This window comes from Rhynchophorus ferrugineus, unplaced genomic scaffold, assembly GCF_030347505.1.
Source record: "Rhynchophorus ferrugineus isolate W39M unplaced genomic scaffold, kcgeb_rfMv2 rfM4, whole genome shotgun sequence".
NCBI lineage: Eukaryota > Metazoa > Arthropoda > Insecta > Coleoptera > Curculionidae > Rhynchophorus > Rhynchophorus ferrugineus.
Genome location: NW_027472583.1, coordinates 6,215,225 through 6,234,336, shown reverse-complemented (window position 1 = coordinate 6,234,336; position 19,112 = coordinate 6,215,225). Strand labels below are relative to the sequence as shown.

Genomic DNA, 19,112 nt, shown 5'->3' with positions numbered 1-19,112 from the left:
CTGCCCCGACCAAATAGATTGTTCATTAAGATAACGGATGGCCTGAAAGAAAAGAACCCACTCGAAATAACCTCTTTATTTTATAATAAATCCCGTCGATTCCAAGTGGGATGCCGGGCAGAGTTAAGAAAAGGTCACGATCTGGTCGGTGGATGGTTTCCAGGACCTTTCCCGTTTATTTACGATGGTTTGTCGATATGATCTCGGTACGAGAACATTTGCCTAACATCTTTGCCGTTGGTGAAATTAAGTTCATGTTTATTATTACCCAGAGGGTTTCGTGAATAATGACATCTAGCATCTAGTTGTTTGTTTAGTGGGTCTTGTTATCCGAACTTCGACAGTGTGGAATTTAACGGGAATCGGGATTCTGGTAGGGAACCCAAAGGATTGGTCTATTAATTTATATAAAAAATCAAGAAACTCGAGAAAGGTATGAAAACATCATCATCAAATATCAAGATATGAGAATGAACGAATAAACAGGACAATTAAAAAGTCCCCGGCCTACCACAGTAAAACATTTTTTTTTGGCAAAATTAGTTTTTTTTTTGTTCAAGCGACTCTCCACATTTTCGATACAATTTTTGTAGTACGATTTGTCCTTTGCTTCAAAATAGGCCTCAATTTCGGCGATCACCTCTTCATTCGACAAAATTTTCTTCCCAGCGAGAATTCTTTTGAGATCTGATAACAGGAAATAGTCGCTCGGGGCCAGATCTGTAGAATACAGTGAATAACGAGGCAATTGGAAGCCCAATTCATGGATTTTTGTCATCCTTTTCACTGACTTGTGAGACGGTGCATTGTATTTGTGAAGCAGCATTTTCTTTTTCTCCAAATGCGGCCGATTATCGACGATTTCGCCCTTCAAGCGCCCAAATAACGCTATGTAATAGTCGCTGTTCATGGTCCTTCCTTTTTCAGGGTACTGAATGAAAATTATTTCATGCGCATCCCAAAATACAATCGCCATAGCCCTGCCAAACGACCATTACGTTTTCCCACGCTTTGGAGCGGGTTCACCGTGTGCAGTCCACTCGGATGACGACTGGACTTCGGAGTGAAATCATGGAGCCATGTTTCATCCATTGTCATATATCGACGCAAAAACTCGGGTTTATTACTCTTAATCATCTTCAAACAATGCTCCGAATCATCAACTTGTCGTTATTTTTGGTCAAAAGTGAACTCACGCGGTACCCACTTTGCAATAGAGCTTTCTCATACCCAAATATTCGTGAATGATATGATGTACACGTTCAGTTGATATCTTTAGAATGTCTTGCATTTCATTCAATTTCAATTTATGGTCATTCAAAATCATTTTGTGGATTTATTTCATGTTTTCTTCGGTAACAACATCTTTTGGGCATCCACTACGTTCACCGTCTCCGGTACTCATTTCACCACGTCTAAACTTAGCATACCTATCCTTGATAGTTGATTTTCCTGGGGCAGTGCCCGGATTCTCGGCATCAAGCCAAGTTTTTGCTTCAAATGTATTTTTTCCCTTCAAAAAGCAATATTTTATCATCACGCGAAATTCCTTTTTATCCATTTTTTTTCACAATAACAAAATTTGCTTCACTCAGAATGCTATGATTCACAAACTGATGATCCGACAGCATTTATACACGCATCCTTTGAGGATTAGGGCTAACTAAAAACATATGGATTTCATTCTAGTAGCGCCATCTATGTGTTAGGGCGGGGACTTTTCAACTGACTTGATTTTTAGATTTGTTTGATAGATTCAGCAAGTTAACACTCCCTATTCTTCACATTAAACTAGTTTATTATCTAAATTATAAAATCAATATATATGTTTAATACGATTTATTTTAGTTTATAGTGAGTGCCAAAACATTGACAATCTCCACTCACAAGTTTCTACATTATTGCAACATGGTTGACAATTTGTTTGTAGAAATATACAAAGATTGATGAATTTTCATAATTAGTTACAATTATTATAATTAGCTCCCATAGAATTTGAAATGATTATCAGGAACTTAGAAAGAAAGCTAGAAAGGAATAAAGTTTATAATTTCACTAAATATAGCAAACTTGACTGACTCGGAAGTTATACTATGATTCTACACTTTATCAAGGGCTCTGGTGCCCCCATTCAGCCTCTTGTCATAATAAGTTCTTTAAATTTATATAAGAATATAAAATATGTTCATTCTTCAAATAAAAATGAATCATTCTAATATGAATTGAGAATAATTATAGAATATTGGGCCAATATGAGTTGTTGATTCTGGTAACGATTAGTATTTCTACCTTAATATTCGATGTTTTCTCATGAGACCGACTTACCGGTGTAATTAAATTATTAAGCAACTATTATAGACTGCCAATCATCAATACCTTGCAATTATGTAGGCACCATCAACTAATCCTATTTTATTGAGCACAAGCGAATATACGAAGACCAGTATTGAAGTAACAAAACAATTTTAATGCTCTTAGAAGTATCTTTTGGGGCTTTAACTTCCAGTGTCATAAATTGATTCCCAAAGACTTTAATTACACAAGAGGAGATTAAATTCAGACCATGAAAACTTCCTAATAATGCAAATCGATACAATGTCTAACTATTTGAAAACGTTAATAAGATAAAACTTCACAAGAAATAGGTAACAAAGTTGCAGATATAGATAATTAATATGACAAAAAACTAAAAAATGGAAAAACGCTTCTAACGTGCTGAAATAAGTGTATATCTAGTATTTTTTGTGCTGATATTATTTATTATAAAAGTTCTACTGCAAATCAAAAGGGGCTTGCAATTGAGACGTGTCACATAATCAGTGAAAAGCTTGGAAAGGCCAATATATTAACTCCATTGTTATCTCATTTGCAATGAAGTAAATTAGCCGAAAAATCTATAAAAAATCAAGTCACTCACCTAATAAGCATAATTTATTATCGCCTAATAAAATATATCAAATAACAATAAAAAAAAATAACGGAGTTGAGAAGAAAGGAAAATAAAACCATCTGAGCTAGAATGAATGGTTTATTAGGTTGTTTGCCATAATTCACTGGCTGTTTCATCCAAAATTAATTACCGTTAACCAGTGCAAAAGGATAATAAATCACATTTATAAGCGGTGTACGTTAAAAATGGAGAAAAATCAGATTTACGACACAAAATTACGTTCGGAGATAAAGGTAAACACCAAACAAGTGAGTTGTTTATTCGCTTTTGTTGAGAAGATACGCCTTATTTAATTCCAGATAATTAATTTTCGACGATCATTCAATTCTCCTTTAAGATTTCGCCTTCAGTTTCTCTATGTATTTGCGCGACGATATTCGGCCGTTGTAATATTACGGTCGACATTTGTTTTATGACTCTTAAAAGATAATTGAATGTATTTTAATGATGGACGTATTAACTGGGCGGCTCTTTAAACAATTTAGTTTTATACTTCCGACAGACTGTACTGGAATTAAATCGGCCGTCTCCAGGCTATTTCATTTAAACCTAGTGAAGTTTAGGAGAAACTACCATAGAACATAATAATTAGTATGTTTTCGATATAGGCATTGTTAGAGATTTGATAATTTGTACTCTTAAATAACGTTCACGAAATAAGTATTGTTTGCTTGCAAGTATTCTGACCTTTTTCACTTTAAACGGTCATTTGTTTTAGAAAATTTGATATAATGCATATTAATCAAAACGTTTTTCATAAATTTCCACTTATAGATCTATTTTAGTATCTTCTTAACATTTCAATATCGTGTGCCGGCCAAGCCATGCTACATGGAGCCTAATAAGTGGTAATCGGAAGGCGCTATAATTTCCGACTACACTTAAAGCCGAAGAACTTACGCCAAAGTATGTTATTGCACCTGTGTGTTGCTATTTTGTACATATATATATATATATATATATATATGTATATATATATATATATATATATATATATATATATATATGTATATAAATATATATAATTAAATAATTAACTATTTTAAGGAGCAAATAGATTCGCTTGAAGTATAAACGCCTTATTAAATCGTTCTGCTCTTGAGGGATAATTGAATGTACTTTAACGATAGACACACTAGGGGGCTAGTTAAACAATTCAATTTTATCCTTCTTCCGACGGGGATCCGTGCAAGAATTAAATGGTCGGTTCGTGTTTGTACGCGCCCGGAACTGTTTGATTAAAATCTAATAAAGTTCGCGGACGACCCGCGATCGAGACACTCTGTATAGCTAACCGGGGCCGGAAATTAATTTGCAAGGCAAATATTTTCCGCGTCCATAAAATCGCTCCTTCCGACATCGGGAGAGGTCCGTTTTGCGAACCGACTGACGAAAAGAAAGCGAAATCGACGACGTACGACTTAACGTTCGGTTGCTAAGGCGAGGACTGGGGGCGGTGCAGGCGAGGGTACGGGCAGAACGGCGAAGGGTTTAATGGTTGTCGAAGGCATAAACATTTTTTGTTTGTTCGCAGTAAAACCACAAACCGTGAGCATCCTCACCAAAGAGAAGCACGTGTCGGCCGATAAAAGGTACGAAGTGGAGTGTCGCACTTCCGGTTCTAGGCCCGATGCGGTCATTACGTGGTGGAAGGGCAGCAGACCCGTAAAACGACTAACGAAAAATGTAAGTATGCCCATTTGTTTTTATGATCTCATTGTCTTATTGAAAACAATCACGAAATATAACATATATTTAGTTTTTTTATACAGGATTTTTCACTAAAGTAAAATGAAAATAGTGGTGTGTGAGATATTATCTAAATTATTTTCTTATTTTTAATATCCGCCATTGCTTCTCACAGTGATACATAGCCATGTAGTCTAATTCTTTAATATATTTAGCAGGTATCATTACAGACTTTTCTAACAGATGTCGCTGGGCAATTCAAGTATGCAATGTTATATATATTTACACATATGTCATTTAATTCTACTAATATCAGGCTTAGCATTGATTTGACTAAATGTTATATTGTGCGATAGTAACACAGTCATAGATTTATACCTTTTTTAAAATGTCAAGATTCGTGCCTGAAGACGTGCATTTGCACCATTACATTTATATTCTTGTTTAATTAAAAGAAAAAATCCGCTGAAAGTCATCGTTTGCTGGTAGAAACTTACGATGGGCATGCTCCAACCTTAGAAAGATATCGGGCGTGGTTTCCAAAATTCAAAAGCGATGATTCCGATGTACAAGACAACGAACTTTCTGGTAGACCGAAAAAGTTTGAAGATGCGAAACTGAACTGACCCTACACAAAACCTGGTCACACAGTTAATAGTGATCGCTACCGACAGCAAATGAGTAATTCGAATCATGCATTGATCGAAAACCAAATGGACCTGAAGACACGGTAAAGTGATTTTAAAGCATGGCTACACACTACCTCATAAAGCAAAACCGTTCAATTAGGCATTTAAAGCGCTTAGATGGGACATATTACTCTCCATACCTTACCCCGTCAATGGGATATGCGCTTGCAGACCACTTCGCCAATTTCGAAGGAATTAGAAAATGGCTCGATGAATGGTTCTGCTCAAAGCAGAAGAAGTTTTTTTTGAGGTGGCATCCATAATTTACTTGAAAGATGGGCAAGATATATAGAATCAAATGCCCAATATTCGGAATAAATACATTTTTCGTATACGTTGAAACTCGATAAATCAACTTTAACATCTTGAACAACTTGAATCACCGACCGATATTGCTCTTTTTCTTTATTTTTAAAAATAAAATTTCGATTCGGCTAAAATTTCAACAGTAGTCATCTACGAGAATTTACTACATGACTCTTGCCATAGTGGCGCTATCGGGCGGTGATACTATGTACTTATCGGACCGCCCTCGTATTTGCTAATACTACCGTTTTCAAAGGCATTAGTCGAGGCAAAATTAAGTGTCGTTAAGAATTAAAAAACGTAGAACCGAAATCGACTAACTATTATACGGTAGTCTTTAATGCCATTAAGGGAAAAGATTAAAAAATTGGGTGGTAGTGTTAAGCTGTAACCTATCAAACAAAATGCTTGCGGGAAAGATAAAGAATAACGTTATAATTCATAGTTTTACAATTTATTTCATATTATAAAAATATAAAAATAAGTATTTTTAAAAGATTGAGACTTGTTTCATTTCTTAAAATAATTCTTTGGTGTATTTTCCTCCCTAAGTTGCGGATATTGATTTGGATAATTGAAGAACTTGTTAAATTCGCATGGACAACCATTCTATTGCAGCAAGTAGCCGAGCGTTGTCATGCAAAGGGATGACTTTGCTTTTGGATGTATTGCTCTCTATTACTGACCTTTTTTGAAACAGTACTTTATTTAATTTGCTCAATTGACATTCGCAGATAATTGAAATAACAGTTTAATTCTGTTTTAATAGCTCAGAATACACTGTACCTTATTGATTCTACTATATAGCAAAGAAAACATTATGGCAATGAATATTCCCATTCGGTATCAATATAGACGGCTCTCCTGGCCTAAGCCATTACTTTGGGATTATAGAAGCAGATATACTTTTCAATACCTGAACTGGAAATAGCTCAACCTAATTGGTGTTGTTTCACTCTGAAGAATACGAAGAAGACAAAATGTACGATTCCTTTATTTAAGAATATTTAATTAACTTGAACTAACACACATTTCTAGCTACAATGGATATCTGGTAAAGTAAATCTAATAATACAAAATAGGTCAATCTGGTAGCGAGCATCGTTCTACGTTTGCCGCTGGTTTAAATGGTGTTTGTCGGAACAAAAGACGGAACAAATATGCGTTGTTTTATATTTGTTATCGCGCGGTTGATGCTCCATTGTACATTCGTAACGACAATCTGCATAAGAATCTGAAGGTAGGAACTCTCGATAATATTATCAAAGTCTAAAGTTAACATATATAAAAAGAATCCATTAGCGCATCAGTGTTGAGGTTCTCCATCTCCTACATAATAATGGCTTATTAAGAAGATTGAGAATCTAAAACTCTTTGGTCTAGTTCAGTGAAGTTATAAGTAAAACTTAGTGTACACTAAAAATACCAAAATGTGAATCTCAAAGTTTTTATTTATAGAATAATTTCTTTGTAATTATAACCGTAATAAATTAGGATGAATAAATTAAGATATTAGGAGACTGGAAATAGATCAACACAATAGATGTTGTTTTCCTGAATATGAACAAGAGCAAAATATGATTCTTATATTTTATAATATTTAATTAACTTGAACTAGCGCATAATTCTGGCCAAAATGAATATCTGGTAAAGTAAATATAACAATACAAAATAGGTAAATCCGGTAGCGGGCATTGTTCTACGTTTGCCGCTCGTTTAAATGATGTTTGTCGGAACAGAAGACGGAACAAATAAGCGTTGTTTTATATTTGGTCGCAAACAGGTTCGGTCGTTAAAGCGAGAGAACGAAAAAAAGACCGTAAAAGGGCGTGCGGCATTAATGAGATTCCTTCTCGGGGAGCATTACGGACCCGAGAGCTGTTTCCCCGATATTTTATTAGTTTAACGTCAAAACATCGAACGGTTACCTTTCCGGGCTCTTTATCCTCTTTTTTTCCCATATCCACGTCCTCTCGGTTCCCACCTATATTATCTGTTTTAGGGCCATTAGGCCTCACCCAGCACCCCCCGCCCTCTGCCACCGTTACCTCCATAAATCTCTTCCAAAAAATAAAGACCACCTCCTCCGAGTTCCATTCCTATACAAATCTACCTATAGATTTAAATCCATTATTGCCCTATTAGGATTTCGGAGGAAAAAAACAATTCAGGAGTAATTTACACTTACATTTATATAACCTAGTTTTCGATATTTCCGTTTTAGTTACATTTACCGCACAAAGGCATAGAACTTACTAGCGTTGGGAAATATCGACTGAAAACGACTATCAACTACTTTTTACTATCGACTCTTTGACGCACCAGTTTCAGGCCGACTGATTTTACTACTTTTTACTATCGACTGTTTGAGTCAACTACTTTCAATCGCTATTCTCGGTTCGACTGATTTGACTACTATTTACTATAGACTATTTCAGTCGTGTACTTTCAGTTACTATTTTCGGACCTACTAGTTTCATTCGACTTATATTTAACGTTATGACTTTGCCGTCCTTGACGCAACCTTGACAATAATGTGCCGAATTTATGATTACATAGATTTATATGTAATATATATTGTTTTATATGTCTTGTTTGTAGTATGATTGTAAATAACAATATATTGTACATCAGCATTTTCGAACTCTACTTCTCAAGATTATTTATTAATGAAATAAGGCAAAAAGAGCATTTTGATTAATAAAGTGTTAAAGCTTCTTTCATTCAAGTTTCTACGAATAATAAAATTCCTGATAATAAATATTCCTTATTAACTATAAATAAAAATATTATTGCATTTAAAAAAGGTACGATGGTTAAATAGTTGATAAAGACTGATTAAGAAAATACGATATAAATATTTAGAGGGTATACTCCATTCCTCTTTACAATCAAGTCAAATGTTTAAAATTTCAAAATAATTTTACGTTTTTCTAAATAAAACTTGTATTTTGAAGGTAATACATTACAGAAATTATCTCTTTCCCTATCTTTTCCTAAGAAAGTTGAAACTCCTAACACGGTTGAAAAAAATGTAACTTCACTTTTATAGTATGTCGTTTTTACTGTCCTAATAATAAAAAAAGATTAAATATATTTAGAATCATTATTCTATAAATTTTTTCACACTGCCACTTTAAAATTGAAGTCGCAAAGAATCAAGCAATTATCTCCGTCCGTTCCTCTCTCAATATCAGTACGGGAAGGAATTCGTGCATTTCCGTATGCTATTGCTAAATAAAAAATAGTCGGAGTGTGTATGTTGAGAAACTTCAAAAAAAAAAACAGAAAACTCCGGCTAAAGTAAGAATATTGAACTGAATCAAACAAAAATGAGCCGATTTATAGAATGGCACACTTGATAACAGTGGTGGTAAAAATGTACCTTTGGTATTATTATAAAACTCCTAGAAATAATTTTCCTGTGGAGCCCTCCTGGGTATCATTTTACCACAGTAATATAAATATTTTCGAAGCAATTGATTATACTTAAAGTAGTAACTACTAGGCACTTCGACATACATTGATTTAGTTATTGTCAAAAATATATGGAATAGTGACAATTAAACATTTTTAACGTTCTATCCACAATTACCACAAATGTGCTACCATATCACTGGGACTCATATATAAACTCCACATTATGTTACCGAAGCAATACATTGAACTGTTAAAGTCATATATCTCAGCCAGGATGTTTAGAGTAAAACAAGATGCTTACACAACAAAAAGCATAAGGCAGTTCTTTTGGCTTTTGGGCGTTCTTGGCCTAATCTATACTTGTGACATACCACAAATAAAAAATATTATTATGTCTACATTTCCTGATGACACTGCGATATTTACTATTGGAAACCGTAGTGGAGAATTAACTAGAAAACTGCAACAAGTATGAATAATACTATTATCCCATAGAATAACACTGCTATGCACCTTGGGATAAATCTTAACGTAAAACCTCATTGGAAGGAGCATATATACGAGAAGTAATCTCAACATAATAAGTACTTCAGAATAAAGTCCTTAGAAGAGTTGTGGATGCGGCCATATACACGATAAAAGAAATTAAGAGATTCCCAACAAGATATAAGAAAAGACTCCATATCAATACGAAAGTGCTGCAACACTTAAATAACTCCTAGGGTGCAATCTCAAAAGAACCAAGCCATGTGCTTGTTCAGTAGTAACAAGTGTAATAACTGGTAAAAACACTAAGAAGTACTACTAACTTTCATTTTATTAGAGACCAAGTAAGGGCCAATGGGTCTTCCAAGACCATGTTTTAAGTCACTGAACATGAGACAATTTGTAAGTTAGTCGACAACGACTAGATATTTTAATAGGAAACGTAGATATTTTGTTTTGTTTGATTAAAGGATCGTCCCTTCAAATAATAACATCATCATAAACAGTCATACTATAATAAATAGTTATTTTAATATTAAAACAATATATCCATGATAAATCCAATGAAGTGATATAGCAAAACTGGATTAAAATGTTTTAATATTTGAACTGACTCCAGCTACACGTATGTGGAGGAAGTGATGAAACTCGATCATTCGAAATGCGAAAAAAATGCAAAAATCCCTCCGATAAGTTTCCGATAACGTCCTATAGCGGAAAACGCTATCAAAAGTGTTACGGAATTTGCATAGAAACCTTGTTATAAGTCGGTTGACCCTCCCCGGGGGAGGGGGAGGTTCGACACAGGACCAGACCCGGTCCAGACATTCCGCACATATACGATTTCGAATTTATAATGCATATTTCCATCCTTTTGTTGGTTCTGCAGCTTGGATCGCGCATAAACTTTTATGTCCTACGATTTTCGAGCAAATTGACGTCGGGATAGCGGGCTCGGAGCGACATCTATCCGCTTCCGGCGTAACTATATACGAAATTTCGTCCGCTTCGTCTTTTTTCGGTTTAATAGCGTGTGAACTGATTCGTATTTTATTCATCTGCACAGGCACATATTGGGTTATCTCGGTTCTCTCTCAAGAGGCTTTTGTTCCGCTCTTGTACCAATCCGGTCTTTCGATGCGAACTATCGCCGCGGTTCCGTGCTTTACATACATTTGAGAATCTCCATATATATCTCTCGGCAAATTGTTTACTATGATCTCATTGTGGTCTAAAGTGGATTCATTTAAGAACAATTTAACACCCAATATAAATTCTAACTGAAGTTAGTTTTCTTTTACAATTAATTCACTAGTCATTGTAAATAATATTAAGCATAATCAAAATAAATAATAAAGATACGACATTTGTGTGATTAGGCAACTTTATAACTGTGAAATTTTTAAGAGCTAACGAAAGTAAATCTGTACATGTGCACTTCAGTATAACCAGACCTCGCAAACTCCAATAACATAAATAATAATATAATTCCATATAACAACAACGCTAACTATCTCGAACTGAATCTTCGGGTAAAGCTGCACTGGAGGGATATAAAAAAGAAAAAGGAAGAGATGAAGTTAAAATATAGGAATATGTATTGGATAATTGAAAGAAAATCATAATTATCAGGGAATTCAATCATGTGGAATTTCCAACAACGCCAAATATCTCGGAATGTATCTTGATACAAAACTTTGCTGGAAGGAACATATAAAGAAGAAAAGAAAAGAACTTAAGTTGAAATATAGGAAAATGTACTGGCTAATTGGAAGAAAAAAATTACAATTACCAATACATAATAAATTAATTTTCGGACCTACTAGTTTCATTCAACTTTTATTTAACGTTATGACTTTGCCGTCCTTGACGCAACCTTGACAATAATGTGCCGAATTTATGATTACATAGATTTATATGTAATATATATTGTTTTATATGTCTTGTTTGTAGTGTGATTGTAAATAACAATATATTGTACACCAGCATTTTCAAACTCTACTTCTCAAGATTATGTATTAATGAAATAAGGCAAAAAGAACATTTTGATTAATAACGTCTTAAAGCTTCTTTCATTCAAGTTTCTACGAATAATAAAATTCCTAATATTAAATATTCCTTATTAACTATAAATAAATATATTATTGAATTTAAAAAGGGTACGATGATAAAGATTGATTAAGAAAATACGATATAAATATTTAGTGGGTTTTACTCCAGTCCTCTTTACAATCAAGTCAAATGTTTAAAATTTCAAAATAATTTTACGTTTTTCTAAATGAAACTATTATTTTGAAGGTAATACATTACAGAAATTATCTCTTTCCCTATCCTTTCCTAAGAAAGTTAGAAAAGAAATATGTACATCTCCTAACACGGTTGAAAAAATGTAACTTCACTTTTATTATAGTATGTTGTTTTTACTATCCTAATAATAGCTAACGAAAGTAAATCTGTACATGTGCACTTCAAGTATAACCAGACCTCGCAAACTCCAATAACATAAATAATAATGTAATTCCATATAACAACAATGCTAACTATCTCGAACTGAATCTTCGGGTAAAGCTGCACTGGAGTGATATAAAATGAAAAAGAAAGAGATGAAGTTAAAATATAGGCATATGTATTGGATAATTGAAAGAAAATCATAATTATTAGGGAATTCAATCATATGTAATTTCCAGCAACGCTAAATATCTCGGAATGTATCTTGATGCAAAACTTTGCTGGAAGGAACATATAAAGAAGAAAAGAAAAGAACTTAAGTTGAAATATAGGAAAATGTACTGGCTAATTGGAAGAAAAAAATTACATAATAAATTGATAGTATGTAAGCAAATACTGAAATATATATGGACATACAGAGTTCAATTACGGGGATGTTCTGCAAAGAATAACATAAATAAAATACAAATTTTTCAGAACAAAGTCCTGAGAGGCATTGTGGGTGCATCCAAATATTATAAGACTGATTACCTACATCGAGACCTTCAGATACCCATACTCAGTCAAGAAATCAAGAGGATTGTAATGAGGAAATACACCATTCTCAAAAGAATATCGAAGTACTGCGACTTTTGGATACCACCAGAACAGGACACAAACTCAAAAGAATTAAACCATCTGATATTGGGTAGTGTTGTGTAGTGAGGTGCATATAATAAAAAATACAGCAGTGACATGTACAAACATTATTTCACCAGAGACTAAGATAGGGCCGATGGGTCCTCTTAGTTATATACCTAGATTTAAGTTATCATAAAGACAAATTGTAGGTTAGATGGAAACGACTAGTAACAATATAATAATTAAATAATAATAAAAAATGGATTTTCAATAAAAACTAATATAAATACAATACAAGTTTTTTGGAACAAAGTTCTGCCAAATATTGTAGGTGCACACAGATACTGCAATATTTATTACTTACGCCGAGGCCTTCAGGTACCAACTCTCACTAAGAAAATCAAGAGAATCACAAGGAGATATGAGGAAAGACTCAATTCTCATACCAATATCGAAGTATTAAAACTCTTGAATAACATCAGAAGAGGACGCAGACTCAAAAAATCAAACCATTTGATCACGTGTAGTATAGTTTACTGAGGAAAATTTCACAGAAAAATAGCAGTATCAATATATCAACATTATTACACCAGAAGAGAGAGCCGATGAGTCCTCTATATATCTAGTTTTACGTTATTATAAAGAAAAATTCTAGGTTAGTCATCAAGTACTAGTAAAAATGTAATAAATAAATAATAATAAAAATATTTACATGCCGCGGTTTAGCTACCGTGTTACTAAAACTGCTATATATCCGAAAATAATTTGAAATTTGAAAAATCCTCTTCAGGGCGTATTCTCAAAGGATTAGGTTATGAAAATATTAACAAAATATCGATCATTTTGAATCTTATCGACTAGAAAACCGCCTTAACCATTGGCTAATAAAAAGGGAAGAAGAAGTTGTCTTAGAAATAAAGGCACATCATTATGTGCCTTTATTTCTAAGACAACTTCTTCTTCCCTTTTTATTTTAAGGTATTTTCTTTCCTTTTTTTGTATAAATATCTTTATGTGACGCTGTTTGATGTAAAGTACACTATCCTGTTAGGACCGCACATCGTCTGACGGAGAATAAGCTAAGACGACGGCAGGAAAAAAAATCGTTTTCCATCAGAAATAATTCGGCGTTTCGGTGGGATATGACTCGATAAACCGAATTTTGACAATGACGCATTGAAGGGAAAATAAGACGAGACAGAGAGATTGATAAGATGACACGTTTCTTTCATTTCGTATTATGTATATGAATAAAAAGCTCCTTTTAAAAATATGAAAGCTGCGTCACCACTTGTGATATTTGGTTAATTTTATTGAATTATTGCAGTTTATTTATTTTTTTATAATTTAGGTGCTAATATATAATTTAATTGAATTATTGTATGTAGTGACAGATTAATCAAATTTGGATTCGCTATATTGATGCTTGTGTAGTCTGATTATACGTGAACTACACATATATACAGATTTACTTTCATTAATTTTTATTTTCCAGGTTTGATTGTGATTATTTATGGCCACTTTCTGGCCGCAATGTAAGATTTTAGTAGTTCATTGCGTGTTTCGGTAGAATTTTTTTTAACTTGTGAACAAGGCCGTCATGCCATACCTTATCAAAAACTTGTGCTACGTCTAAGAATATAGCAGAAACTTCATAGGCCTTTTCAGTTATATCTGTCATTCTATGAACATGGTAATCGCTGAATTCTTGAGAATTACCTCAAACTGGTGTGTAGGAATTAAGTGTTTTCTCTCTATAATCGGATTTACCCTTTTCAACAGGAATTTTTCAAATACCTCACAGGTAGATAATACAGCAAGAGTGAGGTATCTATAGGCTCTTGGTTCATTTGGTGGAAATACAAAACGTATAGAGAATAAGTTCACACCACGTTTTAAATATATCGATTCGGTAGAACTTGAAAAATCAGATCAATCATTTCCAAAGAAGTTTCATAAGTGAAATAGCTATATTTCTAAAAAGTACTTTAAATTTTAATAAAAACGTTTTTTTAATAAAGGTTTTTTTCTTAAGGGTATATTCTTGAAGGCTTAAACTTTTAAATTATTAAGAAAAAAAATATTTTTCACGTTTCTTAATTAGAATACCGTTTATCCATGTTCTAAAACGGAGCTCGTAATTATATACAGATCAATCTTGCATTACTTTTCCAGCACTATAAAGTTATTAATTTTACGAACTAGTTAAAATAACAGGTATTGTAAAGCCGAATATTCCTACTACTTATTAAAGTGTAAAATCTAGTCTACTTTTGGAAATTGCTCTATGCTATCTCCTATTGCTCGAAGATAACATGATGATTAAACAGAATACATACTTTGATTAATACTACATCTCATCAGATATTTATTAAAACCCCATCACAGAAATTTACTTTTTGTGCTGTAAAAGCCCTACAGCAATAACTCTTCCCATCTTATATAAAAGGATCTTATGATGAGCAATAGTCTATAAAACGTGAAAAAAAGTCAGACAAAAATTATTTTCCATGAAAATATGTTTTGATCTAAAACAATTATCGTCATCACTTCACAGTTGGCGCAGTTGGACATCAGTCAAAACTGTTCTGGGCTCAATGTTAGTCTCCTATTTTTCAGATCATTTTCTATGATCTTATTCTGTGTATTTTTCCAAGCATTTTGATGAATCTTCCTTCCAAAAGCAAAAACTCTTCAACTTGGCAGGTTTGATTTATTACTTCAGAAGTCGATGTCACTTTCATCTCCTGTAGTAGCAAATGGCAAATACTTAAATTCTTACCCATGCTCTGAATTATGGCTTTGAATAAAATAAAATAAATTAACAATAACTACTTATAAATAGTTTTAACTGATAATTGTACCTGATGTTAAATTAATTTTATTGAATTATTTATCGTATATAAAGGCTGGTCAATGTAATTTAGGATTGCTATATGATGCTAATGCTGTCTGATTATACATGAACTATACACGTACAGATTTACTTTCGTTAGTTTTTATTTTCAAGGCTTGGGTTCCATTATTTATACTATCACGTTCTTGTTATCATTTACGTGTGGTTTCTTCGCTATTGTTTCAGACAGGAAGAATAAAAGTATCTTCAACAAAAGTAGCTGTACATGAAAATATTACGCAAGCACTGCAATGCAGTGCGAACTATAACAAGAGGAATGCTAGAAATTTCTACATCTATATCAGGGAAAATTAGTTTATAGTATCATAACGAATTAGTGATTCTATGCAGTCCTTTCTTGGTTGATTTCTGAAACTTAATCCCGCCTGAAACTGCCTTACTATCTACAATGTCAGAGGCCCACGAAAGTTCTTGCAACTTAGTATTTCTATTTAAGTAATTAACAACTGCTATAAGCTGGAGATGTAAATGTTCAGAGACAAATAACGTTAAAATTTACGTGAATATTTTTTCTGTGCGTCGAATTTTCTGAAATTCTACCGACGAGATGGCATTGACGGGATGTTTTATTTTATTATTTCTGTTTGAAGAACAAGGCGGTTGAAGGGTATCTAATGCTGTGTAAATGACAACCATGCTCCACTGATCTCGACATATGAATACTGGTATCAAAGTGTAAAAGGCCCACATAAAAATCTTGCAACTTAGTATTTGTATTTAAGTAATTAGCAACTGCGATAAGCTGAAGATGTGAATGTTTAAAGACAAATAACGTAATTTTTGCGATCTTGATATTAAATTTTGTCAAAAAAATTAAAAAATATTAACACTTAATAATGATAATAGCTCTTCTAAAGGATATATCAAACTTATTAGCTCTACTTATTATAATATGCATTTAATGTAACACAGCAATAACTATTTTAAATAATCTCTTTCGTGAAATAGAGCTCATAGATAACTAAAACGTAAGTAAACCGAACTCGCACGAACCATTCTCTAGATGCAGGTTATTTAAACGATGCATTTGATACGAATATTTTCGCGTCTAACTCAACACGACAATGATGCCATTCCGAGCTGAAAGCAAACGTATTTCGAACCGGATCTGTAACTGAGGGAAAACTGAAATTACGTTATCTGAAGGCAACACGAGCAAGACCATTGTTTCTTCGGTGCTACACTTATTTTACAAGATGCAGTTCCATTGTAAACGAAACGAACGCCTTCAAAGGAATTATTAATGATGCCGCTAACGAACGGGACACGGTCGGTTTCGCCGGATCGAGGGGGCTGAGGGGAGGGACGCGAGGCGGAGACGGGGTTTTGCCGGCGCGAGAAGCGACTTCGGAAACATCGGAAGTTGGGGCGCGTTAAGAAAGGAAAACATCGTAAAGGATGTGTTCGGTTTCGGGGTGGATTCTAACGTAATTAGCACGTCTCTTTCTACGAGTCCATTGCCCGATTCTCCCGTCCGATGTGTTCATTAGTGTTTCGCTTCGATCACATCGCACGATCGCTCCATTGCGGTTGTTTCGTTTTGTTTCATTTTGAAAAATATTCATTATCTATATAATAAATCCAAGTGATATAATATTATCTATGTAGTTGCCTTGCTCCAAAGAATTATACAGCGCAAGTTACACCTCTTTGAATTTTATGGACCACAGTTATCCTTCGAATTGGTAAGGTTTGTGTCACTTTTTAATAAAAAATAAAAGGGAATTTTTTCAATATTTTTTTCTATTCAGTTTTCAAACTTGCCTTCACCTACTACAATTCTGAAATTCTATTAATTTTCCTTCAAGTTCTTCTATGGCATTTTCTTTTAAGTTTCCCTAATGTGGAGCAAAGTAACCCCTGTTTACGAATGTTAATATATAATATACTTAAGTTATCATATATAATAGCAGATCAATGAAATTTGTGATAACTATACATGAACTATACATATACATATTTACTTTAGTTAATTCTTATTTTCAGTGTTTGCATCCAATTATTTATATTGCCACTTGCCTGTTGTCACTTTCGTGTGGATTCTTCTTTATTGTCCTCAACGCAAGAATCAACAAATATAACCATCATGAAAATGTCACGAAAGCCCTGCAATACGGTGTGTTCATCATACTGAATTAGTAGTTTAATTCAGTACTAACACTTTCTTCGCTAATTTATAGAAATTAACTCTTCTTCGTAGAATCTAAAGTGCTAAAAACCCAGAAAAATTCTTACAATTTAGTAATTTAGTGCGAGGGGGTGGGGGGATGAGCGTGAGGCGAGGGCGGAGTTTTGCCAGCGCGAGAAGGGACTTCGGAAACATCATTAAGAAAGGAAAACATCGCAAAGAATGTGTTACACACAGTTGTTACATCATTACACATTGTTACAGTTACACATCTTTGAATTTTATGGACCACAGTTATCCTTCGAATTGGTAAAGTTTGTGTCACTTTTTAATAAAAAATAAAAGGGAATTTTTTCAATATTTTTTTCTATTCAGTTTTCAAACTTGCCTTCACCTACTACAATTCTGGAATTCTATTAATTTTCCTTAAAGTTCTTCTATGGCATTTTCTTTTAATTTTCCCTAATGAGGAGCAAAGTAACCCCAGTTTACGGGTGTTAATATATAATATACTTAAGTTATCATATATAATGGCAGGTCAATGAAATTTGTGATAACTATATTGATGCTTGTGCGGTCTGATTCTACATGAACTATACATATACATATTTAATTTAGTTAATTTTTATTTTAAATGTTTGCATCCAATTATTTATATTGCCACTTGCCTGTTGTCACTTTCGTGCGGATTCTTCGTTATTGTCCTCAACGGCAAGAATCAACAAATATAACCATCATGAAAATGTCACGAAAGCCCTGCAATACGGTGTGTTCATCATACTGAATTAGTAGTTTAATTCAGTACTAACACTTTCTTCGCTAATTTATAGAAATTAACTCTTCTTCGTAGAATCTAAAGTGCTAAAAACCCAGAAAAATTCTTACAATTTAGTAATTTAGTGAGAGGGGGTGGGGGGATGAGCGTGAGACGAGGGCGGAGTTTTACCGGCGCGAGAAGGGACTTCGGAAACATCATTAAGAAAGGAAAACATCGCAGAGGATGTGTTACACACAGTTGTTACATCATTACACATTGTTACAGTTACACATCTTTGAATTTTATGGACCACAGTTATCCTTCGAATTGGTAAAGTTTGTGTCACTTTTTAATAAAAACTAAAAGGGAATTTTTTCAATATTTTTTTCTATTCAGTTTTCAAACTTGCCTTCACCTACTACAATTCTGGAATTCTATTAATTTTCCTTAAAGTTCTTCTATGGCATTTTCTTTTAATTTTCCCTAATGAGGAGCAAAGTAACCCCAGTTTACGGGTGTTAATATATAATATACTTAAGTTATCATATATAATGGCAGGTCAATGAAATTTGTGATAACTATATTGATGCTTGTGCGGTCTGATTCTACATGAACTATACATATACATATTTAATTTAGTTAATTTTTATTTTAAATGTTTGCATCCAATTATTTATATTGCCACTTGCCTGTTGTCACTT

The 19,112-nt window shown here is 33.4% G+C and overlaps 1 protein-coding gene across 4 annotated transcripts in view; it reads left to right on the top strand.

Annotated features, from left to right (window-relative positions):
• side-IV (sidestep IV) overlaps positions 1–19,112 on the top strand; it is a 573,009-nt gene that overhangs the window by 454,784 nt on the left and 99,113 nt on the right. For all 4 annotated transcript variants that reach the window (XM_076404299.1, XM_076404300.1, XM_076404298.1 and 1 more), the window contains one exon: positions 4,485–4,636. In XM_076404299.1, coding sequence (XP_076260414.1) covers positions 4,485–4,636 — 152 coding nt within the window. The remainder of the gene's footprint in view (positions 1–4,484; positions 4,637–19,112) is intronic.